Source organism: Ursus maritimus, unplaced genomic scaffold, assembly GCF_017311325.1.
Source record: "Ursus maritimus isolate PB19 unplaced genomic scaffold, ASM1731132v1 scaffold_9, whole genome shotgun sequence".
Lineage (NCBI taxonomy): Eukaryota > Metazoa > Chordata > Mammalia > Carnivora > Ursidae > Ursus > Ursus maritimus.
Window position 1 is genome coordinate 14,408,179 of NW_024427107.1, and position 26,671 is coordinate 14,434,849.

The 26,671-nt window shown below is 41.4% G+C and overlaps 1 protein-coding gene across 1 annotated transcript in view; it reads left to right on the top strand.

Annotated features, from left to right (window-relative positions):
• NKAIN3 (sodium/potassium transporting ATPase interacting 3) overlaps positions 1-13,840 on the top strand; it is a 143,110-nt gene extending 129,270 nt beyond the window's left edge. The window contains exon 3 of the mRNA XM_040625948.1: positions 13,286-13,840. Within this exon, the coding sequence (XP_040481882.1) occupies positions 13,286-13,299 (14 nt within the window). The 3' untranslated portion in view covers positions 13,300-13,840. The remainder of the gene's footprint in view (positions 1-13,285) is intronic.
• Positions 13,841-26,671: the final 12,831 nt, after the last annotated feature.

Consider the following 26,671-nt stretch of genomic DNA (forward strand, 5'->3'; position numbering starts at 1 on the left):
AAAAAAAAACACAAAACCTAATTTTTATATAGGAACACCATCATCTCATGGACTTGTAGGTTTCTGTTGCCAAAAAACCCACATTGCATTCCATCCATAAAGGATTCTTGATGTTTTCAATTTCTTAAGTACTTTCCTTTTTTTTTTTAATTACCTACTTTTCAATAATTCTTCCTTAATAGTTACATTTTTTTTTTTTGAGGTCTTGTCTAGTTCCGGAAGCTTGATAATTTAAGTTTTACCAATATGCGCTATTTAATTTTAGAGATTTGAAAAATTTACCTCACACTAGAATTCTGACATGCAGAGAAAGTGTAACTTATTTATTGTGCCATCCGCTTGGGTGACCATGTGTCCTCGTTTGGCTGAAACAGTCCTTGTTAATACACGTTGTCCTGGCATCCTGTCTAGTTTAGGCTTTGTCCTAGATGTTTTGGTTTTCAAGTGAAATATTATCATTAATAATTGTATTAGGACAATCTAGGGTGGGTAAACTGATAGCACACCACGCTTCCGCCATTGTCTCCTCAAGATGTGTGAGACACAAGTGCAACGAGTGGAATTCTCCTTTTAACACATGGTTAAACGTGTAAGAAAACCAACCCCACCCCTCATCCTCTCCCCAGATCTTTAAGGATACAGTGCAACTAGGACCTTTCTTTCAAGGACAGCATGTAGATAGATCAATGACTAAAAAGGTAGGTGCTTGGACGGGAGTCACAGAGACAGCTAACTCCTTCCAGTGCCAGGTGGACGTGTACCAGCCCACAGCCACTAGGTCAGGTTAGTGGAGGACACCCAGAAGTGTATATGGCTCCCGATGAAGCTGCAGTGTTTTACCAATGAAAATAGAAACTCTAGTTTTCAAAATTTATATGTAGATATAAATGTATATATAATACACAATATATATAATATAATATTATGTGTGCAATATTATAACATATATTACATATATATGTTTGCATATGCACACAGTAGAGTAAATAACCTAGAATATTTTTTTCACTATTTGGATATTATGAACAATGCTGCTATGAACATCTATGTACAAATTTTTGTGAGGACCTGTGTTTCCACTTCTCTTGGGTCTGTACCTAGGCATGGAACTACTGGGTCATATGGTAATTCTGTTTAACCATTTTAGGAACTGATTAACTGTTTTCCAAGGTGACGGCACCATTTACATTCCAACCAGTCATGTGCGAGGGTGTTAATTTCTCTACATCCTCACCAACATTCGTTATTATCTGATATTTTCATTCTGGCATCTTAGTGGGTATAACATAGCGTCTCATTGTGGTTTTGATTTGCATTTACTTAAAAACATTTTGGTAATGAGCTTGATGTTGAAAACAAACAAAAAGAACTTCGGGATGGCAGAATACATTTTCTGTCTTTGCTTCTCTTCATCCATCAGAGTTAAGAACATTTCAGCCTTTAAAGAAATACTTTGTTAATCGATCTAATTTTCCTACAATAGTTGTGGGCGTTTTTATAAATGAGTCTTCTACATTTCAGCTGCATTGCTTTCAAGGTCAGTTGAAAAATTTAAATTGAATCATTCAACAAGTGAAGCACCCCCAAAATCATCCTTTGAAGCTTTCAGTAAATGGCAGTAATTGAGAGCTTATAAAAAGGAGAACATTGAAATGTATGCTCACCAAAGGAAGAGAACCAGGCAAATTAAATAATGAGAACTCCAATGTTATGCAAGATCTAATTTTTCAATTTTATAATTTCCTTTTGAAATTCTCAAGTCGAGAAAAGACTTGAGAAAAGACTTGAGAAAACACCCTTTTGACAGAGCTACTGTTTTTAATCGGAAGAATTTATATTCTGCACCAAAATGAAAAGAAGCTGATTTGTGAGAAGGCCTAAAAATGTTGCGGCATTTATATTTGATTTTAAAAAATCACTAATAGGTACAATTTATATTTTGCTGTCTTATAGAAAGTTTGGCACAGACACACTAAATGAAGGTAAAATAACAGTACCTGGGGGGGTATTTGGGCTAAATAACAGTACACATACACACTCCTTAGCAGACTTGCTTGGAGATTACCAGAGCCTCATATGGAGTGTACTTCCGTAGTTAAAAATGCTATGATTTACAGAGTTGAGTAAGGTATCAACAATTTCAACTTTACTAAGTGTAAAAAAATTTGAATAAGATTATAAATAAATCTATGAAAATAATAAAGAAAAAATATATAGTGTACGTATATTCTGGTGAACTGGTGTATTAGAGACAGAGATGGCTAAGGAGTAGATTCATAGTAGGACGTGAATCTATACCAAAAATAACGATTCTGTTAATGTTACATTTTAATGTTCAAATGATCAACATAAGAAAGTTTTCTTTTTGTTTTGCTTTAAAGCATATAGATATCAGGGGCCCCTGGGTGGCTCAGTCAGTTAATGGTTTCTGCTCAGGTCATGATCTCAGGGTCCTGGGACCCAGCCCTGCAGTGGGCTCCATGCTCAGCAGGGAGTCTGCTTGAGATTCTCTCCTTCTTCTTCTGCCCCTCCTCCCACTCACTCTCTCTCTCTCCCAAAAATAAATAAATCAATCTTTGGGGAAAAAATAAAGCATACAGATATATGCTTTCTTTATTTTATAAAAAATTTTATTTTGAAGATAATTTTTCAATTGAATTATTTTATTCACCAATGTATATATTTATAATATTGTTTATTTTTAACACCCCCTTTAACTTTGAAAAGTTAAAATTCGTAATCACATGCTTATTCAACTTTTAATCAGTGTGATTTTCCTCCTAATTTCCCACCCATTGGTCAGCAAGATGAAGAAGTAGATGTTTGATTACATATCTAATCTGATAAAAATTCTGTCTAATCTGACCATTTAAATGGTCCCTAGGCACTGCTTATTCTCTCTGGGAACATCTTTTCAGTGTCTCAGATTGATTCCTCTTTCACTGTTTCTCTCCCTAACATAGTGTCCGGGTAACTTATGTGACCTGGTAGGAAAAGGATGGGCTTCAGGTTCCTCTAGTCTCCAAGGGGATTGCCTGGAAATGGTCCCCGCCACCTGGTTGTTGTGTATCCCGTGGGACTCCAAAGCTCACATCTACACAGTGATCTGGTGAAGCTTTGACTGACCCAGCCTTACCTCAGCTTCTTCAATCGAGGTAAAAGGATACAGCAGGTCAGGGACTGACAGAATGACTAGACCTAGAGTAGGTCAATGCTTCAATAGAACTTGTAGGCTAAGTCATTCCTCTCTAAATCACAGGTCACTGACATGCGTGTCTTGAGCTGAAGATATGATATAATATTCACGTATTGTGTACCTAAATACACACTCACTCACTGGGAGTTCAGTGTCCCAATATGCCTATGTGCTTTTAATCTTAAAGTGTTATAACTGAAGTTTGATATAATTATTATTTTTAATAGATTACCAAAAAAAAAAAAAAAGAACAAGAGACATGAACTAAGATTAGCTCTGGACATTATGATTGGAAAAGAAATATGGAAGCTGTGATCAAACCAGAAAGAAATTAGAATGAATGTCACCAGCATAGTGATTCTATACAGACCATGCAACCAGAGAAGAGACGAAACCTTCTTTGCAAAAAAAAGATGCCTATTTGTCAAGGATGGCTCGAGGACAAAAGGCATGGACATAGTTCATGTGACTTCTCAAAGGTCTTTCTAATGATGCAATAAATATTCTTAAGAAAAAAATTGGATTCTGGCAACAAGACGAGAAGGGGTATCTTCTGATATATGGGGGAAAGGGCATACCCGTATGCCTAAGGACAAACACATTATTTAAAATCTAATTTTATTTAATGTTACTTCATTTTTCACTGAAGTCAATAACAACTTTGATTTTGTAGTCCATAAGATCCCAAGTTCTTTACGTGTTTGTTAAAAGTTCCCTGTTTTTTGACCATTGATCTTATTTTTAGCAGCCTTTTATATTAAGTACACATTTTTCCATTTGTGGTAGAAAGAATTTTTGTTGATATTATTTTTATGTGCTCTGTTTTAAACACCTAGTATTATGTGTGTTTTTATTTACACATTTATTCACATCGGGCTGTGTTATATTTTCAGTTGATTTCATAGGCGGACTTGATGCACACTCCTACTACCAGGATCATGTTGAGTTAAAGCCTGTTAACCTGTAAGTAAAGGTGTGATGAGATGGAAAATATTAATCCTTCTAACTTGGTCAAAACTAACCAAACCTGAAATAATTTGGACCTGTTACTACTAATCATTGGTTTAATTTTCCACTCATATTTAAACCACACCTTTTACATGTAACCCAACATCATCATTATTATTATTCATTCCAAAAATAATTTAAAATAGTTAACATGGTTTATGTTTCTAAAACAGTATTTTTATTTTATTTTTCTTATCAGAGGTTGATTGCCAAATTGGGGGAAAAAAGGATAATATAGTCTGTAGAAGAGAAACTAGATATGTAACTTGGAGGCCACATTACAGAGGGAAAAGGGGAGAAAGATTAGGTTAGAACCCAGGCTTTATGTTTGTGGTCTCAGGGCCCTTCCTTGGTGCCCCTGAGACTTGGTTCTCCCACCTGTAATATGGTTTCACAGGCAGAGGAGGGAGGATGGACTCAATGGGATAATGTATGAATAGTATATGTAAAATCGCCTATGGCTGTGCCTAGTTCTCAATATTTGACTATTCCTAGAGGACACGGAAGCAAGTCAACAACTACAACAAAAAACACCTTAACCTGAACAGATTCCAGTTGAGTATAAGGAAGGAATCATGGTCACCTGATTGATAAAATACTAGAAAGCAAGAAAATAGATACAGTGACTCCATTCCTAGAAAATTCTAAGTAACAAACAACTGTATAAAATTATAGCTATCACGTGCTATGCACTTGGCATGGATTGTCTTGCTTAGCGCTCACGGAAATACCGGAATGTACTAATTAGTAGTCCCAATTCATAATAAAGGAAACAGAGATACATAGAGATTAGATAAATTTCCCAAAGTCCCACTAGTAATAAGGGGTGGAGCTGAGATCTATTCTCATTGATAAGCTGTCACCATGTCTGATGTTGTGGACTTGTCCAGATGACCTTCCTATTCTTCCAACTCAATGTTCTGCAATTCTGTGGTGATAAAGGAAATTATGTCAAATAGCCACTGGTGTAAGAAACACACACGAAAGCCTTCATCTGCTGACTCTTTGCCATAGTGGTTCCTGCCCACATCTGTAGCCCCCCCACTCCCAGCCTTGAGAAGCCTGCATTGGCTCCTCCAACCACTCCAGGCTGAATTAATTTTATTCTGGCAGAATGATCTAAGGGAAACATAGCTCACAAGCTACACAAATCAGCACTGTGCCTGTCACATGATAGATGTTTAAATAAATGTTGGTTTCTTAAAGCAAATCCAATTTGGAAAATCATTCACCTTATATAACACTCCGGGACTAAGCAGTCACCACCTCATTACTCATGCTACTGAGTGCTTGTGAATGATGTGTTCCAAAAGTTGATATTTGTGGATCTGGGGAACTTGGCAGAGATTGTGACAATAATAAAGATGATCAGTGCATTGGAAGTGAGAAAGGAATGGAAATAATGCCTCGTAGGGGCTAGGAGAGTCTAATATGCATTTGTTATGTAATAAAGAAGGTGATGAATGAGTTCTTTCATCTCCACTGTGAAAAAATAACTCAGCAGAGGAAACTGCAATACGAAAAATGTTGGTCAGATGTAAGAAAGATCTTTCCATTAAGGAAGATTATTAAAATTGCAATTGATTAATGTTGATAATGGAATCTCCCTTTTTGAATGGCACGTGTATCCACGTACCTCACAGTGTTCTCTGGCATGGCCCAGGGACAAGTGACTGCCATCTGTGTTCCCTAACGTCTCTCCTATCTCTGTGAATCAAGAGTACATGAAACGTGCCCGTGAGATTACCTGAAAGGCTCTGATCAGCTCTACTGCCTCCTCAAAGGGTTTTCTCAACTGCCCTGTTCACTGATGAACTCTCACGCCTTTTTAGCTGAATGTAACATAAACTTCAGGCTGCAGAAAGCAAAAGAACAAGTTCCTGCTTTGACAGATTATGCAAAATACTGTCAGATGACTATGGAAAGCCTTTCAACCATGAAAGGAGCAGGAATCTGAAAGATCAAACTAAACCTGAATTCAAATCACCATGCATGAAACAATGGAAGAGGTCAATATGTGCGCTCCCCACAGGTATGCAAATACTGCAGTTTATCCAGTTGGCATCAGTCAGCCTGCTTGATTTCTTTTAATAAGGTCATCATATTGGATTCTGTTGTGCCCAGCTCAGTGATGCCGTATCACCACCCAGCAACAGGTTGGAGAACAGGCCAGTCTTCTGTATAACTTGTCAGACAGGGGAGGGAATGCTGGTTTCTAACTTTCATTAAGTCCCTTGAATCTCCACGGAGTACAAAGCCAGGTTTTATGAGGAAGCCGCTTTATTAAGGGAATCAGGAGAATCCTGAGCATGCTCCCAAGTAGTCATATGTGGAAGGGTGGCTTTCGACTCTGGAGAGGTAGTTTCAAGCACATATTCCATTGACAGGTAACACTGCCGATTTGTACAGGAAGCCTTCATTCTCGTGTTTGATCGTGTCATTGCTCCTAATCATAAAACATACCTTTCGTGTGCCCACAGTCAGATCGTGTGTGAATGTGTGTGTTGGGGGTGATGCGACAGGAGAAGGCATTTTACATATGGAGTTGGTCTCCCATGTTTTGTCTCTTTTTAAAATAATGATATCAAGCTATCAAGAAGGCCTGATTAAGTAAATTAGTTGAGTTTTATTTACACCTCTTTCTCTGTTACTTATCATGTGCGTCCTAGACCTTGTGCTAGGTGCCAGAGATAGAAAGATGAGCAATACTGGAGCTTTGACCTTTGGCAGCCAATGATCTAGGACAGGAGACCTACATAGAAATGAGTAGATGAAAAACAATGTCCCCAAGGCAATTTTTTTGCAGAAGGGAGAATGGTTACGTCTCACTTGCAGGGGCGGGAGATAGGCTAGGGGATGATGCCTGAGCTGACTTAGGAAAGATGATAAGGAGTTCATTGAAAGCAGAAGAGAATGGGCGTCCCCTGCATGGAGGAGAATTTGCTTGGCCATTCTACAGAGGGTGAAGTTGAAATTCATGACTATCCAATCTAGTGTTTGCCGTAGTTGTCATATAAACTGAGCAAGCCTATGAGGAAGCAGATGCTTCAGTAGAGCAGGAATCTCAATGGCTCCTGGTGGGGTTGCAGGGATCCTCAGCAGCCATGGCTCTGCGATCTAAACAACCTCTCTCCTCATACCTAACGCTGTGAGATGCCAGCCATAACAAAGAATGAGATCCTGCCATTTGCAACAACATGGGTGGACCTAGAGGGTATGATGCTAAGTGAAATAAGACAGAGAAAGACAAATACCATATGATCTCATTCATATGTGGAATTTAAGGGACAAACAAATGAACAAAGAAAAAAGAGACCAAAAAAAAAAAAAAGATTCAAATGCAGAGAACAAACTGATGGTTACCAGTGGGGAGGTGGGTGGAGGGATGAGTGAAATAGACAAAGGAAGTACACTTATGATGAGCTCTGAGTAATGTATAGAATTGTTGAATCACTATATTGTACCCCTGAAACTAATATAACACTGGGTATTAATTATACTTGAATAAAAAAAAAAAAAAGCTATAGAGGCAAACAAGATTCCCACTATCCCTACCTACTACCCAGTGAAACCACAGCCAAGGGGCCAGGCTTGGTGGAATCAGTGGGGAAAGAAGACCTGTTGAGCCAGATCCTGTTGAGCCTGACTCTGTTCTGGCACAGGGAAGAGCCATGAGAGGTATAGAATAAGTGGGGGGCCTTGGGTGTTCCCTAAGCCACACACACACACTATGAGGGGGTGGGGTGGGGTCATCAGCCTGGCACTGGTGAAGTACCAGTAAAAAAAAAAAAAAATTAGAGAGGTGCCTGCGTGACTCAGTCGGTTAAGCGTCTGCTTTCTGCTCAGGTCATGATCCCGGGGTCCTGGGATGGAGCTGGAGTTGGGCTCCCTGCTCAGCAGAGAGCCTGCTTCTCCCTCTCCCTCTGCTGCACCCACCCCCCGCCACTTGTGCTTTCTCTCAAATAAACAAATAAAATCTAAAAAAAAAATTAAAAATGTAAAGATGCTATAGAGATGCTTTCAGTGGATGTTGTCTGGGTCTCGCTTTGGGATATGTGACACTCAGGTCAGGGGTAGCCTGCATTAGGGTCCATCGTCTTGGCACAGCCATCAGTGAGGGAGCTATAACTCTCAAATAAGTAGGGCCTGTGTCCCTGCCAGGACCCCCTCCATCACTGCCACCACACACTGTACCACTTTTCCTGAGGGGAAAGAGCAAGGCTTGCTCTTGTCTTTGGAGCAGAGAGCCACGTGGTCAGTGGTGGCTTTGAAGACGGCACCTACCGAGCAGAGGCTGATCGTGGAGGCTGCAGTAACACCAAGAGGAGAGGGCTAATAAAAGCAGATTTACCTCTCAAGCGGAAAAATTGCTTGGCAAAAAGCCCATGCAGCTATGAAAGAGATACAGAATTTCAGGGAACATCCTAGTGAGCAACTAAATTAAAGTTTGTCAAAATCAAAATGGTTAGCAATTGGGTAGTGGGAAAATTACACTCTATGTGGCAGTAATTCTTCAGATAGAAATAATTAGACCAGGGTACTTCGTCAAAGAAAGACAGCAGCGGAATTTCAGAACTGTACTCGACAATAGACACAGAGATATCTGATGGCATTAGAAAGTCCCATAAGGAAGATGCCCCAGGACTGCCGTTAAGAAAGACTGGATGAAAAAGCTTCTTCCCCCACGTCCAGCTAATCTTTTTCTAAGGTTTCTAAACGAGAACTTGACTTTTCTCTGGAATCTTGACTTGTCTGATTGCCTTGGCTGGAGACTAATTTTTCTTCACCAAAGTTGTCACCTGCTGGGTGGCCGCCGCTGATGGAGTGTCGGCTCCTGCAACGAAGTACGAGAAGAGAAACGAGGCTAATTCCCATTTCAGGCGGGCTCTCCAGTCAGCACCCACCTGCACCTTCACTGCCTGGTCTCTGCCTCTGATGTCCAAGCCCAGAGGAAACTGGCCTCTGACGACTGGCTGCTGGACAGGGCGGAGGCCGTCACACCCACCCTCTCTTCCCTGAGAAAAGCTGCTTTGTACCAGCAGCTCTGTAAGTCGGTGCCAGACCATTTTGGGCCTACAGCACCTGATGAAGAGCCAGCTAGGAGAACAAGAGAGAGGTGCGTGTATGTGCGTGTGTAGGAGGTGGGGAGGTCACTGATTTAAAAACCAGTAACCCCCAGGGAAACCTGGGTGGCTCAGTTGGGGTTTAGGCTCCAACTCTTGATTTCATCTCAGGTCATAATCTCAGGGTCCTGAGATCTAGCCCCAAGTGGAGCCCCATGGACCCTGCTTAAGATTCTCTCTCTCCCTCTGCTCCTTCCTACCCTCCCCCATGAGCAAGCTCTCTCTCTCAAAAACAAACAAACAAACAAACAAACAAGCCAGTTACCACCAGTTACCTCCAGCTGGAGGAACCTGGAGTCTACAACCTGCACCTACTCTATTACTCCTCTCTTTCTCGACCAAGCACCTCAAGACTAATAAAATGACAACTCTCTTCATTTGTCCTTGATCGTCCTCCACACCTCCGTATTTCTCTATCTGTGCTGTCTGTCCCCTGTGGCATGTAGCGCAAGGTGTCCATAATCTGCTCAAACTGAGGGCTGCTCACCCTTCCCACTACTGAGTGTAGAGTTCTGTTGCTTAAGGGCTTCCATCAGTCCCTGGAAATGGTGGGCACTCACGCAGGCATCCACTTTCCCGGCAGTCTCAAGAATGCAGAGCGCAACGACTTGTAATGCGCTCAGCCCCTTCTTCGTTGTCCCAGAGGAGAGCCGGGCTTCCCTGCATGCCTGCCTTACTTAGCACAAAGGGGCAGTGCTTTGGGCTTCGTGCTCTTCCTCTCTTCTGAGCACTTTTCCTCTGTCACTGGTATTAATAACTTCCATCACAGGGAATGACTAATTCATTTTAGGAACTATGTAAGAACGTATGCTAATGTGTGGCCATCTGACCATGTAGCAGTGAAATGGCTGTGTTTATATGGTTCAGACCTGTCACTAGGCTAGCAAGTTCACGCATCACTGTTCTTGCTGGGAAGGAATGATGCCACCAACAGTGCAGCCAGAACACGCAAAGAGGGTCTGCCATGACCGTGACCCATGGTCAGTCATCTGCCCTGGGCCTCACCGGGATCAATGAGACCTTCTCATTTGACATGTGACCTCACTCACTGCCTCCAGAACCTTGTGGAACCTGGTTCTCACATTGCCTTGTGAACCACGTGAAGCCTTTTCCAAAATGAGACAACTCACATCTGATTGGTGCCCTTCAGGGAAACAGTCAATTCCTGTCTTTCCAAGAATGCTCAGGAATCTTCTCAGTACCTGTCGTAGATGTTAACAGCAAGAAAATAGATTTACCCTGTGATATGGAGACGTGGAGCACTCTCTTCCCCAAATTAATCAACATGAGAAAAATAACTTCATCTTGACTGTTTCCAAAAGAAAATATCCTGACGTTAAAATTAAATGCAATGAACACAAACCAAAGTTTATGTTAAAAACATATTTTGTTTTATTTTATATTTGCATCAAGAAATACTTATAATCCCACATTATGACAGGTTCTGGGAAGAAACAAGACATAGGAAAGAAGACAGAATACACAGATATATTACACACACACACACACCCCAGAAGTAATACAGAGAGACTTAGGAAAGCAATAGAAAAAGATACAATGACAGGCCTCTCAGAAGACACACTTTGAAATAACATCACTATGTTATTACTTGATTTTATTCTGCCTTAAGGGTAGGTACCCTCAGGTAACTACTAACAAACCTATGAACATCTGAAGAAAAACATAAAGATATGATCTTAAAGTTCCCAAAACTCACACTGTTCTACCCAGACTCACCGATCAATCATAGCACCATTAAAAGAGTGACAACTAGACATTATGTGTCTCCAGATGTGACACAATGAGAAGACCCAACACCGCATATGAAGTGTCTTGGCACAAGGTCAAGCTTGATCTTGGACTGAAAGTGTAGAAAATATAAGAATAATAGAATTAGTTCAATCTAACCACAAAAGATAAATGTGGTGGGTACAGCTAAAACTTCCCCCAAACTCCCATCAGTACTACCACTAACAAACAAAAGTACCTTCTCCTACTGCCTTATTCTCATTCTAGAAGAGATTCACCTGTTGGATGGATGAATAAACTTTAGGACTTTGACTCTCCCTCCTAACTAAGACACTGTATAAAACTATAAAAATTCCACCATTATAATCTCATCTCTTTATCTTTCAGTTTCAATTCCTGTTAAATTGCAATGAGGTAGGGGCACCTGGGTGGCTCATAGGTTAAGCGTCTGCCTTTGGCTCAGGTCATGATCTCAGGGTCCTGGGATCGAGCCCCGAATTGGGCTCCTTGCTCAGCGGGATGTCTGTTTCTCCCTCTCCCTCTCCCTCTGCCATTCCGCTCTTTGTGCTCTCTGGCTCTCTCTATCTCTCTGTCAAATAAGTAAATAAATTCTAAAAAAAAAAAAAAAAAAATACAATGGGATGAAAGGGGAAGGCATGTAGGCTCTAAGTCTTCCAGAATGTAGGGCAATAGAGGAGCAGAGAAAATATGATAGGAAGATGGGGAGAGAACTAAAAGGACTCCAACTCTTGAGGTGTGCAAGAGGAAACAGAAGTTACACGGAGGAGAGTGGCTACCAAAAAGTAAAGCTGGAAAGTGGGAAGTTTTTTTCAGCTATTTCAAGTGATGACCCAAAAAGTCTATTCTGGGCCATGGAAAGAGTCATTGAACTGAGTTAATGGAAGAGAATTGCTAGATGGGGCTATAAAGTAAATGCAAAACACAGCCTCTACTGCCAGGATGCTTATCATTTAGTTGGAGGGAGGAAACTTACGCATCTGAGTGAAACAACCAGAGCCAAATTAATTGTGAAGTTGAATGCCATTAGGTCCACAGGGGGTAGAGTGGACAGCGGAAGAGTTGTTATTAGCGGGGTGAGAAAGCAGCCTAGCTGAGGTGGAAGTACAAGACTTTGCAGGGGAGAAGAAACGTCACCCGAACCCTGAGGATGAACAGGATTTGGATCAGCTAAGACTTTTTTCAGAGAGCAAAAGTATTCAACTAATCTTTATTAAGTGCCGACTACGTGGCACCCAGTGTGTTGGGGTTGATATTGTGGGAAGATGCATAAGCCCGAACCTCCACCTTCCAAAGGCTTACTCCCTAGTATAGATTCAGAATCAGTAGACAAGAGTAACTAGAGATGGGAGTGCGTATTCCAGAGAAACAGAGCCAATAGGGTGCTTGTGTGCACGTGCATGCGTGGGTGCGTGCGTGCGTGCATGCAGAGAGATTTTAAGAAATTGGCTCACGGGATAATGGGGCAGGCAAATCCAACAAGTGCAGGGCAAGTTTGCAGACCAGAGACCCGGGGAACAGTGGATGTTACAGTCTCAAATCCAAAGGCAGTCCAGAGGCAGAATTCCTTCTTCCTGAGGTCACCTCAGTCTTTGTTCTTAAGGGACTGAATAAGACCCACCCACAGTAGGGAGGATAATCTGCTTTACCTAGTGTCTACTGATTTCAATGTGATTCTCATCTTTAAAAAATACTTTCACAGCCACACTTAGGTTGGTGTTTGACCAAAGATCTGGGTGTCATAGCCTACCCAAGTTGACACACAAAATTAACCATCACAGCATGGGATGTATGTAGGGACACAGATCAGCGGTATGAAAGCCAGACGAGGATGATTCTTGAGCTGTCAACCAACAGGATGCCGTGGAAAGATTAGGCTGGGGATGTACCTAGCAGCCTGGAGACGTACTACTACATGTCATCTTCACCCCGAGACAATCAGTCCTCCATTGCTACGGGGTTGGCACTGTCTTCCAGGAAGGCAATCCTTTATTACAATTTTTATACCTGATTGCATACCCTAATCTGAAGAGTGGGGTTTTTTGGGCTTTCTTATTGCTACCGTCATATACACAGACCGCATGAGGAACACCCAGCAACTATTTTGCATTTTGAAAGCCTGGACGAATAGAAAGGAAATTCAGTTTTCCATTTTGAAGTTCTTTAAAGCAATTCATGTTTTCTGTTTTAGGTCGAAATAAGTAATGACACTGACTCTGAAACACGGCTGCTGAACATGACTTAGGAAGCCAAGCACCACTGAGAGCACCTCTCTGCATTGACACGTCTCACTTCCTCCCAGAGGACGGACTGCGCCTCCCTACTTCCCCACGGATCACCGAGTTCTTTGGTCACAGCCTATGTATTATTAGCATTGTGCTTAGATGAGTTGTAGGTGATTGGGTGGGTATTTTTTAAGTCATTTTCTTCTTATATGAATACTTGTAAATTATTTAAAAAATTGGTTTTTCATTTTTTTAACGATATTTAATGTAAGGCATGCAAAATGAAAAAATTTCATGAAAACCTTCTACAGTCTATTCTAAAAGAAATACTGGTTTTTGTATTGAGGTGTTCAGTCCATGTTGCTGATGACTGCAGTTATCCTGTGCCTGATGGGGTTTGCATTAACAGACATTATGGGGGGCTAACATGAAGTTAGACGTTGTGACAGCTAGATAAATGGGTAGGAACGGTGGATCTGGCTTTCAGACTGACCATGGGTCATTTTTTCAACACCACAAGACAAAACATGTAGTCCTCCTTTGTTTTCAACTTTCCTAAATGCGGAATACCATTATGTCAGTCTAAATTTTCAGACTCATGCATGTTATCTTGTTCTTCCTGTGTTCTGGAAATTACATATCATGGGGGTATGGAAGGGTTACGTGATTAGTAGAACACCTTTCCTCTTTGGGAGGGTATATGGGTATCTCTGATGTTCATATTTTCTATTCTTGATCCCTGTTCTGACATTGGTGTCCCACCGAAACCTACAGCTTGTGGGCTTGGAAGACAGAAATCACATCCATAAATCTGCAATCAGGAATGTTGCTCTTAAGATATCCAAAGGGAGCTTTAAACTTGTATGGAACTCTCTATAAATGCTTCTTAAAAAGATATTTACATTTGTTCTACTACACTTTTTCTTTCTCCTGCCCCATCCCAATAACCAAGAAAGTAATGTGGGAAACATAATTTTCCGTAGAAAAAAAGACTGTTTCGAAAGCCCATCACAGTTTTTCCTCTTGTATCTTTCAATTTCTATCTCCGCGATCCAAATAAGTTTTACTCACTTTGTATAGCAACCAACATGAGGCCACCCATAGGCCACAGAATTGTGTACATGTGCACTATTCAATCCGAAAGTTGTTAACCTAGCCCACACATCTCTAAGAAGTCAGTCTCTAGCCATCTAAAATCACATGCAAATATCTGTATAAGGATAGAGGTTCTTTTTTTCCTGTCTTTTTGGAGTCCATATATTTTATGAGACTCTGTTAAGAATCAGAACTAATACAACAAAGTCTACTCTGGCTCCTCCCAGTTCATGACAACCACTGTGGCATTCTGGAAGCGTATCATAGTCACTAGCCTTTGGATTGTGCCCCTTTAGTCAGGCGAGGCACACTGAATCCCATCATTTTTCATTCTACTGAATAAACCCAGATTCAAAATGTAGAGGAGTTCACAGGGACCTCGGAGATGATCAAATCCAAACCACCTTGGATTGCTGAGGGATCTGTAGCCTAGGGGATTTGGTGGCCTTGTCCAGAGATGATCAAATCCAAGCCACCTTGCACAGCTGAGGGATCTGTAGCCTAGGGGATTTGGTGGCCTTGTCTAGAGTCCTGCGTATATACAGAGGAGCAAGAGCTATGGCCAAAGAAGGGGATTGGAGGGCAAATGGTAGGGTTTGGGTCCCAGGCCCACCACCGTGGCCTTGGACAGTACTGCACATCTTGGCCTTGGAGTTTTCCTCATCTGTAAGGTAGAACTATCATCCCTACCTCCCAAGGGTGAGGTGAGAACCAGATCCTATAAACTGTGAAGCACCCCTCCATCGAAAGAGGCAGTTATTGTTGTAATACTGTTGGACCCTGCTGGAGCTCTTGCTGTACCACCACGTGCTAGGAAAAACCCTTGAAAACACCCACATCTTCTAAGTTTCCTAAAAAGTGGCTTGGAAATAGTGCCATATTTGAACAATTGGAAATACCGAAGACTGAAAATTGCATTTCCTAATTAAAAAAATTACTTTTATATTTCAAGATTAATACATATGATTCTTATGCATAAAGCTAATACAATATCAAAAACATAGAAAGTCAGTAAGACAGGAGAATAAGATTAATACATGAGTATTTTAAACTGTCATTTTATTGCCCCCCCCCCACATGCACAAACAAAACCCAGGTAAACTTTCACAAACCTGCAGCATACTAGCTTTTGTTGCTGTGCTAGCTTCGTGTAAGGGTGTACATACTGGCAAAATGCCCTGGAGAGTCCTACACCTTGTGTCACGGCAGGTGACAGATTTGAGGAGGAAATCCTTACATTAGTGATTTTTCTATGGATTTTCAATATAGGTAACTACTTAATATGGTATCCCAGCCATCCGTAATGACAATTCTAAGTTCCAGAGAATTACCTCTCATCAGAGACAAGTTAGATTGATCTCCTCTCCTCCCCACTCTTCTCCTCCCTACCTCTCCTCTGCTGCCTGCTCCTTAGAGGTTCTGCTTCCCTACAACAAAGGGATGAAAAGAAGTGCTGAGCTTTGCAGTAACGCTCAGCAGTCATCCTTGATCTGGGTCTTTCCACGCGGGACTGTCACGGTCGCTGTTCCTTGGGAGTGAGTGCCTTCAGTTCTTGCAATTCTTGCCTCCCGTTTTAGGGAATCCATCCAGCACTGCACGTTATACAGTGGGGCTTTCAACAGACGTGGTCACTATGTCTCCATTCGTGCCAAATCTTGGCTTCTCCATATGCAATGTGTGTCTGAGCGGAGTAAGGGAAAATGAATGCGCTTCTGAGCCTGCACCCGTTTGCCAGAATCTCGGCATCCTGAGAGATGGTGCAGCCCCAAGTTCAAGAGTCCTCTTCAGAAGTGATCCTGGGCAAGTGAAAACCAACGTTGTTTTCCCTCTTTGAACCACTTTGGCATTGTGTCTTACGAAACCTTGGTGAGCCCTGCCCCATCTTCTGTCTTGTGTCGACAACGACTTCGCCTTTCTTAAGTGTCTTCTGTTGACGTTGTGTGAAGCCATAGGCAGCTGGACTGCTTTCCAGTCTACCTTCTATTTCTTTCAGCTTCCAGTCACACTGCATGACTGCAAAAGTCGTGAATACTAGAAGCAAAAGTTGAGCAGGGGAGTTACGGGGCATGGGAGGCTGTTTCAGAATCCCCAGGAGACAGAAAACATCTTCGGTTGTAGAAGAGTCTACATCAGAGAAATCTCAAACATCTCTGAGGAAAAGATCTAAGCTAATACACCCCCAAGTATCCTAAGACTTTCACCTGCCATATAACATGAGGGTATGTATTCCTGAAGCAAAAACATGTTCATACCACTCAAAAACTGAGAGGCTTTTGACTTACTTGTTTTGAAGATAACTTGACATCTTGCCCTAGCAAAATAGTGACTTCTTCTTCTTCTTTTCCTTCAGAAAAATAAGCCCTGCTATTTCCCATAGACCTAACTAAAGAAGGTAGCCAGTTCCAGAGGCTGGAATCTAACAAAATAGAGCAAGGCTGCCATTTGTCTCGCTTAATGAATGGGACACCCATGACTGAGGGGAATTTGTATTCACTAGAACCAGCTCAAGTGTGTGTTGCAAAGCTGAGGAAAACCATCATGACGCTGCTAATTTGAGAAGCCAATAAAAACCAAAACTGCTCCTTTCAATCTTTGCAAATTAGAGAGGCATCTTGCCAAAAATAAACATCTTCCTTTTAGGCCTAATTCAAAAATGTATACTCTCCCAAAATGGGGACTCACTATGGGGGAATATTCTGGCTTATCATTTCTGAGTTACTTGAGTACCTAACTAGGAGAACTTTCACAGTTGACTAGGATGCGAATGTTCTAACTTGACATTTTAGCTCAAGGTAGCAGCTGCTTTCAGGGAATAACTGAATTAAGTAGGAAAAAATACAAATAATTGATCTCTTTAAACTTAGAAATCTTGAATGTCTGTTTTTCTTATTTCCTTCCCATTTAAGAGTCATCTGCAGGCTTTGCCGGATAGGTTTGTGAAAGCGTCTGTGAACCCTGTTCAAATATTCATGATAAACAGGCCCACAACCGAAGGATGTCATGTCCAAAAGTAGAACTGAAAAAAGAAATCATTGCAAAAGAAATACATAATTGCATAATGTGCAATGCAGAAAGGGGGTAGGTATATCTTAATTATTAGAAGAATGTATTTATTAATAAAGAACTCTCCAAAAAACAAAATTCTCAAAAATTTCAGAATCTGTGTGTAGTTTCTCTCTTTTCATCCTAAAGAAGCTTAATTTCCTTATTGAGGGCTAAGGGGGAGAAAAGCCATTTCTAGAAGGTGGATAAACTTTCTTAAATATCAATATTTCTAGAAAAATTTGGTGTCAGATGAAAAATGAATCATCTTTCTTGGACCTGCAATCATATAAAGGCAAGAATCATGTTAAGTGCTAAACATTTCAAAAATATGAAATATTCAAAGAATCTAAAATAGGCTCTGGCTTGAACTTGAGAGCTAAATTAAGTAAAAAGAAGAAAACAAAATGAGGTAGGAAAGAGAAAAGGGAGGGAGGAAAGGGGAAAAGAAAGAGAAAGAAAGGGAGGGAGAAAGGAAAGAAGGAAGAATCCAAAATTGAAAGTCTACCTAATTTGGATTGGGACATGTCAGTTTTTCACTCAGGGCTGTTGTGCTTGTTTCTTTGAGTAACTAAAAACAGTGAACTATTTTCCATTGAGGGCATGCTTTTTCTTTCCTCTCCAGAGTTAGGTTTTAAAAAAAAAAGTTTGAAGAAACCAATGATCTATCTAGTTATTCTCATAGAACTTGCTTTGGCAGATGACCTCATCAGTCTGTAATAGTTAGGATTATATATTTTTTAAAGATTTTATTTATTTATTTGACAGAGAGAGACAGCCAGCAAGAGAGGGAACACAAGCAGGAACACAAGCAGGGGGAGTGGGAGAGGAAGAAGCAGGCTCATAGCAGAGGAGCCTGATGCGGGGCTCGATCCCAGAACACTAGGATCACGCCCTGAGCCAAAGGCAGACACTTAACGACTGTGCCACCCAGGCACCCCTAGTTAGGATTATATTTACAGGCAAGTGATGAAGGAAGGAAGGAAGGAAGGAAGGAAGGAAGGAAGGAAGGAAGGAAGGAAGGAAGGAAGGAAGGAAAAGAAAGAGGAAAGAAAGAAAGAAAGAAAGAAAGAAAGAAAGAAAGAAAGGAAGGAAGGAAGGAAGGAAGGAAGGAAGGAAGGAAGGAAGGAAGGGAGAAAGAAAGGCTTAAACCAGATAACCAGAGAGAGTTCTATACCTCTTCATATTTATTCTGGAAATAGTCAGCAAAGAGCTGGACTTGGAGTCCCTAGAGACAAGGACCCAGGTTCATTCTCGTTGCTTCATTCTGTGTCCTGTCATTCTCAAGCTCTAACATGACTCAAAATGGCTGCTAAAGTGCCAGCCATTGCTTTTGTATTCCAGCCAAAATGGAGGAAAAAGGGACAGAGAAAGGTGTTTCTTTCATTTAAGGGCATGTCTTAGAAGTTGCACATCTACTTCTGCTTATATTCCATTAGCCAAAACTTAGTCCACCCTAAATTTAGCTGCAAGGAAAGCTAGGAATTATTGTCTTTATTCTTGGTAGCCTTGTGCCCACCTGAAAATTAGGGGCTTCTTTCTTAGTAAGGAAGGGAAATATATATTGAAGAGTGCTTAGCAGTCTCTGCCACGCTGAATTCAAATTAGTTCTTGTGATTTTTTGGAATAATATTTTCATTTACTTTAATTATAATACATAATTGAAAAAATACATACATACTTCAGTACTGTGAGAAAGTAATCACTGACTCTCTTAAATGAAAATTTCTACCTCATCTTTCTGCCTTTCTTCCTAGAAAGAAAAAAAAATAAATCTATGACTCAAGATCCTTCTATACTTTCCATAATTCTGCAGAGTATATTTTAGCTTTCCTTTTCTGGAAAATAAATTTAAAATCCAAAAGCCAATCTACTATTTTGCTTGGTCCTCACTATTGTGCTGTGAAAAGAAGTTTTTTCTTCTATGGTCATAACTCTTCCACTATTTTATTTTAGCAACGTCTTTCCTTCTGAATTGGTTAGTAGTGTCATGATTTTCTTTTTATTCAATTCAACAACTATGTATGGACATTGATGCTTAGGAAGGTGGAAAGGATATATAGATGAAAAGTATATAATCCTTCCTTTTTTTTTTTTTTTTGGTTATTTTCTCTCCATAAAAGCTGGACCTGTGTTTCCCTTCATCTATTTTTCAAGAACATATTGGTTAGAGCGGAATGAGTATTTTAAACTACTTGATAGTGTTTTTCTCTAAGAAAAAGTACAATTGAGGGAAATCATAAAAATTGCGTAATTACAATTTATCATACATCCCTCCTAAGCTGGGGTGGGGTTGGAGGCAGGAAAAGACAGAGAGAAAGACAGAGTCAGAGAAATCTTCCGGACACTACTTATTCAACAATGTCCTCTGAAGTGATTTCAGTCACTGAAGAGTGTTCTAGTCCCCTAACACCCACTGCCTGAAAACTGGGCAGCTGTCACTAATGATCGAGGGAAGATGAATTGACTGACTTGTGTAGTACACATGCTTCTACCCACAAACTTCCACCCTCGAGCATACCCTTTCCGAAACAATCACTTTGCTAAAACGTGCCGTATGACCCACTTCCCTTAACAATGAACTGCACGAGATTATTTTAAGGAATGAAAGTTAAAAGAAATAAGATGCCTAGAGCAAGAAACAAGATGCCTGGTACAGGATCAAGTTGCGCAGTAGAAAGGACCTCAGTGATTCAGGTTACAGATGAAAAGACAGACTGGTAGCTGCAGTGGCTTGTCCCATGTCCCATGTCCCATTGGGTCTGCTCTGCAAGGTCTCAGTCCTGCCTTCTTTACTCTATCATTGGTGGCCACCCGCTGTCACAAGCCCTGATGAACTAAGCATTGGCTGTTGATTGCAGTCTGATGAATTTTTTCACCTTGTCTTCAAGTCTCAGTCTCAGGACCGCTGACGAAGACACCTGCTGTTGGCTCCTCCCATGCCACCTTCCCTCTGCTTGGATCTGAGCATCAGAAAGTCCCCTGCCGATGGACTTTCTTCTTGCCTTTTTGGCTTCTCAGGACAAACAAAAAATCCCAGACCTCGGATCCCTGCTCATTGCTTCCCAAAGAGCAGAATAGTTCAGTCCTGCCTGCCTTCTTCTTTCTTTACTTATGGTTTAAACATAGTTCCATCTGACCTTATCAAGCCTTCTCACGATCTTTTGGTCAATCAGCAAACCTACTGGCATCAGTGTCTTCCAAAGACTTTTGTTCATGAGGAAGTGATTTTGCAAATCATTGCTTGGAGTTGCGTTTTAACTGCCTTGTGGAGTTTCACTTCTGCTAAGCCTCTTTCTTGAAAGGGAATTACTCTCTTCCCCCTCTGGCTTCTTAAATCTATTTCAAACCTAAAATAGCAGTCATTGAATGCAGTTGTACAAAATAGTTGACTTGGGTCACCTATGTCATATGAAACCAACAACCTAATCATTGTGATGATTCCCATCGCGTTCCAATAATAATACAGATAGCGGGTAAGTGTGGCTGTTAATTAGCTCCCCCATTTCCTCATCAGAACTTGCCTAGTGCTGTGCAGCCTTCTCTTTGCATTGTCTGGCATTTTTATTATTATAAACTCTCACATTTAACCCATTCATTCAACCAAAACCTACAAATATTTATTTAGGTTCTTCTATAGCTTTTCACTTTCGCCATCACTCCAAGTAAGAAGAGATTTCTCTGCAAGACATTTTTAGGCAAAATATAATGTATGGAGCACCAAGTTCAATAACTTTACAGAATGAAATGTGGGACAATTCATGTGGCATACTTACTTTGTTTTTATAGGCCAGGCAAAGCTCGTTAATTCCACTCTATTTATTATTTTTAAACCATTTGTTTAGTGCGGTGCATTTTTTAAAAAATCAATTGATTGATCTTTGGATTTTTTTAAGATCACAGAGGAAGGCCATTGACTATAGAACTCAAATATCTAAAGTTCACCCAGAAATCAAAATCTCCTGGCCCTTTGTGAAGCTTTTTTGTGCTCCTAGGCTGGCAAAGGCTTTGCTCTAAAGTCTCTGAGCTTGAGTCACATCTGTCCCATTAATCTTTGTCAAGAAGGAAGTTTGGGGGGGAGGGTCGAAAAGGCCAAGTCCAGATCGCGTTTTATTCTTTCCTCATTTGTTTCAGGGCCCATGGCCATCAACCCTCCTTGATTTTATGCTGCCTGAGTTTCACATTTCCATAGGGATAAATATGGGGCTGCATGATAATTACTACCCCTTAAAAAAAATAGAGAGTGTTCATTAAAGTTTCCCTGCACATCTGAGATGCCATTCGAGAAATGCTAGCAGCACAGAGTATCATTAACGCCACTGATAACTGCAGGAAAACTATGTCACGTTTTCTTTTAAAGACATAGATATTTCAATTTCCTCCTGTCTGACTCAAAGGGAATTTGGGTGCTAACACTTCAAAATACTTTTAAGTCCTTAGGGAGAAAATCCAAAGTGAAAAGTATTAATTTCCAATTCAGTTCCTAAAGCAAAATGCCTGCCTCAGAATAACAGAGTTATTTCTTATCCTGTGGCAGAAATGTATAGGTGAGAACTCCCACTGAGACCTTCCGATCTGAACACACTAAGGAATTTCTGCCATTGTAGGTAAAAAGACAGGGGGGAAAAAAAACTGTCTTCTCACTTGTGCTTACCTTTCAAATTTTTCTGAGACTCCCTTTATGTGACAAGAACTCTGCTTCCTGGCAACCTCATCTACCCACAGCAGAACAGAGAACCAAGAAACAAAGGAAAAAGCTTTCTGACTATCCCGGTAAATTTTATAAAATCCACACTCTGAGACTCCTGTGTTTTTTCCATAGAAAAGCTCTTCAACCTTTTATTTAATTCCTAGTTACTCTTAATTTATACACAACTCTAATTACCTTAATGGCCTAGATTTCAATCACATAACCGATCATAGGCCGAAAATTAAAAAGAGAGCTATGTATAAAATAAGCCTGGGGCGCCTGGGTGGCGCAGTCGTTAGGCGTCTGCCTTCGGCTCAGGGCGTGATCCTGGCGTTATGGGATCGAGTCCCACATCGGGCTCCTCCGCTGGGAGCCTGCTTCTTCCTCTCCCACTTCCCCTGCTTGTGTTCCCTCTCTCACTGGCTGTCTCTCTGTCACATAAATAAATAAAATCTTTAAAAAAAAAAATAAGCACACACACTGATGCTCATGTAATGTACTCTGTCTGAAAGAACAGACACAGAACACTATGAAAATCTAGAGCACAGTTGTCTGGGGACCTCTAAGGTGAGAACGAATATACTTAGCAGCGTCTGTGGGCAACATTGCATTGCTCTTTAATCATATGATGGTCCATATGATATTTTTATTTTATCAATAAAAATATTTATTGGGAATTCGGAACAGGAACCCCTTACTCAGGATACTTTCCTTTCATTTTGTGTAAGTATGACATTTTACTGCCATCACCTGAAACATGTTTCAGAGCATCATATGGATCTCAGTGTCTATGGTTTGAGTGGGAGCCCTTTAAATGGGGCGCTGCTGTGCCCCGCCTAACCTCACATTGTGTGTTGGCCTGGGGGTCACGACGGTTTTTTCTAAAAATTAGGTATGTAAATTTCACTCTGGAAAACTCACAGTTGGAACCGCTGAAATGAGGACTGCTGGGTATTTAAAAGGCTAAAGTGTCTGTAATACCAAAGACATTCCCTGAATGTCCTACGGAAGGAGCCACGTGCTAGTGAGAAGACATCTCTGGAAACAAGCAAATCGATTTTCAACACGGTGGGCGTTGGTATTCGTTCTCTGGAATTCTCCCCTTTGATCAATTTTCCTCCACCTCGCCGCTGCCAAATTGTCTCTTCCGGTAGAATGCCTTGCTTTTTGTCAGTGGCAAGGATATCAAAGTCCTGGGGTGTTTCACAGAAAAAGGAAGCCTTTGAAGAGAGCACGAATGTGGCGCGCTTTTTCCTTTCTCCTGCCCACGTTCACCAAAACGAACGTGCGTCCTGCAGCATTCTTGGCCTGCCAGCGTTCCAGAACAGCAACTGTCTCTCTTGATAGTGGCCGTGCATATCACCCTGGGGTGTGTAGTTTCTTCTTCACTCGCGGACAATTCCAATTAGCTCCTCGGTGTGTACAACTGACTGCACTCAGAGGACACTCTTGGTCTTGAAGTGTCTCTGCAGGTAGTTGCCCTACTAGCATTTGGTTCAACAGCCGCACGGGTGAGACAGCGTCAGATGACCCCCTTCGGGCCACATCATGGGCCAGTACCCACTGACGGCAACCGGAGGCTGCTGGTTCTTTCCTTCAAATCACTCCTGCTGAGCACCTTCGAGGGGTGAGGTGTGCGGGCCCTAGCAGAATCAGAACAGAGAGTTTTCTGGCAAGCAGCTTACAATCCAGTTGTCAAGAGGAGTGTTAACTTCACACTCCTTTTTAGATTTATTTGTTTGTTTGTTTGTTTGTTTATTTTTGTGAGAAAGAGAGAGACAGAGCACAGGAGCAGGGGGAGGGGCAGAGGGAGACGCAGGCTCCCTGCTGAGCAGGGAGCCCCAGGCAGGACTCGACCCCAGGACCCAGGATCATGACCTGAGCTGAAGGCAGACGCTTAACCAACTGAGCCCCCCAGGCGCCCTAACCTCACACTCCTAAAGCAACACCTGCTAGCACTGCATAGCCAGGCCCCCATGGGAGGTGCTGGGGCTTTCTTTCCTCTGAATCCAGAGTCCCCAGGATTCAAGGGGAAAGAGAGCCTTTTGCAACCTTCCTTTCTCCCTGTGTTTCCACAAACGCTTAGCTAGCATCCACTTTGCGCAAAAAGCCGCCGGGAGTGAGCAAAACAAATCAAATACACAATTTCGCCTTGAAAAGTTTAAAAAAGAAATCCCAATCGCTTTCAGGTGGTCAGGAAGTGGCCTTCCTTGGGTTCAGTTTCCAGAAAAGACACCTGTTCGCTCCATGATCTTGAGATCTCATGAGGCCACAGACCGCCCCATTCACTGGGGCAGGCGCACGCCACATTTTGTTGTTGTTGTTGCAATTTTATGAAAGAGCACATTGACAAAATGAGCCCCTGATTGCTCAGGACCTGAGCAGCAAATTCCAGAACTGCGGTCACTCATTTCAGGCAAACCGAAGCGAGTCTGAGGGACGTCTGAATTTGTATGAAAGGGAGCAAGTCCACAGCTCCCAGCAGTCAAAAGCAATCATGGCCACTACTTGCTTGAGTGATATCAACAGACATTTTCTTGTTCCATCCGGGGTGATCTGAGAGTGGTGCCCTGGGGCCTTGTTCGAGGGGTCGGTGTTTTAAATAAAAATCAGAGCAGACAGGTAAGCGAACTCACTAAAGGAGCAAAAGCAAAGCGAAATGCAGTCCCCATGCAACTATGGCATAATTACAGAGATTATGCACCACGCGATCGTTTCCTTAATCCTGTTTCTAACAAACTGGATGTTATTATTATTTTACTGCAACAACTCCTACTATACCACTACTATTATTGAAAGCACGATAGCAGTATTTAATCGGTGAGAATGACTTTAAGTCTCTTGGTTGCGGTGACCAATGGTTAAGAAAGTTAACTCTCACATCTGTAATACCAACTCCGCCATCTTGTGGAAAATATTGGAAGTACCTAAAGCATTTCCTTATATTTCAAAGGCAAGGATCTGCTGGTTAAGGAAACAGGAAGACAAGGACATTGCACCCCCTGTCTATTTCTACATATTTTTAACCTTTAACATTTTTACCAGCAGAAGTCATTTGGAAAAAAAAAAGTTTCAGTCTCGAACAATTCTTAGATCACTTGCCAGCCTCAATGTATCACAATCTTGACACTGCAACTTAATGTAAAAATCTTGAATATTTTGTACCAATATGAATTTCTACTGCCCCCAACACTGTGTAGTGACTTCACTGTAAGTTAACTTCTTTTCTACGGATTTTTGAGCTACCAGGTGAATTAATTGAACAAGTCAAATCCTGTTAGGAACCATCGTAGATGATGTCGGTAGCCTGTGTAAAATGAATGTCTTTTTTCTTATATAAACTGGTAACAAGACTTGTTTTCACAATTCCTTTTTACATTTTTGTGCATATAATACCTGTATATTATACTCATATTCTAAAGTGACCAGAAAGTGTTATTTAATAGAAACTACACACATTTTTTTATGTCTCTATGGACCCTTTGATTCTGGGTACATTTACAATAAGTTAGCAGTAAAATAGACTATTCTTTTCAAGTATGAATAAAAATGTACATTGAAGTAAAAGATGACTACTGTTTTTAATAACTTTTTCCCTGTTACACTGTGTATTTATTGTAGTAAAATTGGGAAAGGAATGCATCCTGAATGTCTCTTCGTTCTGGTTTCAAGGAAAAGCTGTCGCAGGCCATGTGACTCTAGGAAACCCAAGTCTTCTCCCCAGGAATTTCCAAGCATCCTGTGAGGGTTCAGATGGTCTGCAAAGCCACCAAGGTGTAGGCTCACCACAGACACTGCTCCGGGCCACTCTGCCGATGACTGGAACTTTCTCCTAACTGCCTCTTGTCCTGCAGCGTACTCCTGGCAAACCTCTTCCCATACCAGAATGTGGGCTCTCTTTCTATTTCCCAAGGAAAGCTAAAACAAACCTTTACTTTTCATTAAACCGAATATATTTGATTAAGGTTTGATGATCAATAAAAGGGTTACATTCCAGAAAAGAAAAAGCCGAAAAGTGCATCTCAGATTCCCGTGAGCCTCGAGTCATTCTGAATCCACCCTCACAGGGCAGCCTCCGTGCACCCCTCTCTTCTTAAACTCCTGCCTTCTAGCTCCTCGCTCCCACTCACCCTTGCACACAGATTTCCGCACTGCTTCCGGGTCAGGTCGCGAGAAATGCCCTCCGCCGCACCCCAACCAGGGAGCAAAATCTCCTTAACATCAGAGTCATCTCGATGGAGATGAAGGGAATACTGCTATTTCTATTAGTTAACAGAATACTTAACATCTGGCCGGACACGTGCACACTGGAACTCTGTCCCCAGATCACGACAGTGAAAGAGTTTGTCTTGAACCGACTGCCTAGCACCCCACAGTGGGTTCATCCCAGAAAAAAGAGGGAGAGGGATGGTGGGGTCATGTATCCACTCTACTTTTGCAATTATTATTATTATTATTATTATTGGTAATTCTAAAACAGAGTATATTTTTTAGGGGGGATGCTGGTTTCAGTGGTCTAGTCCAA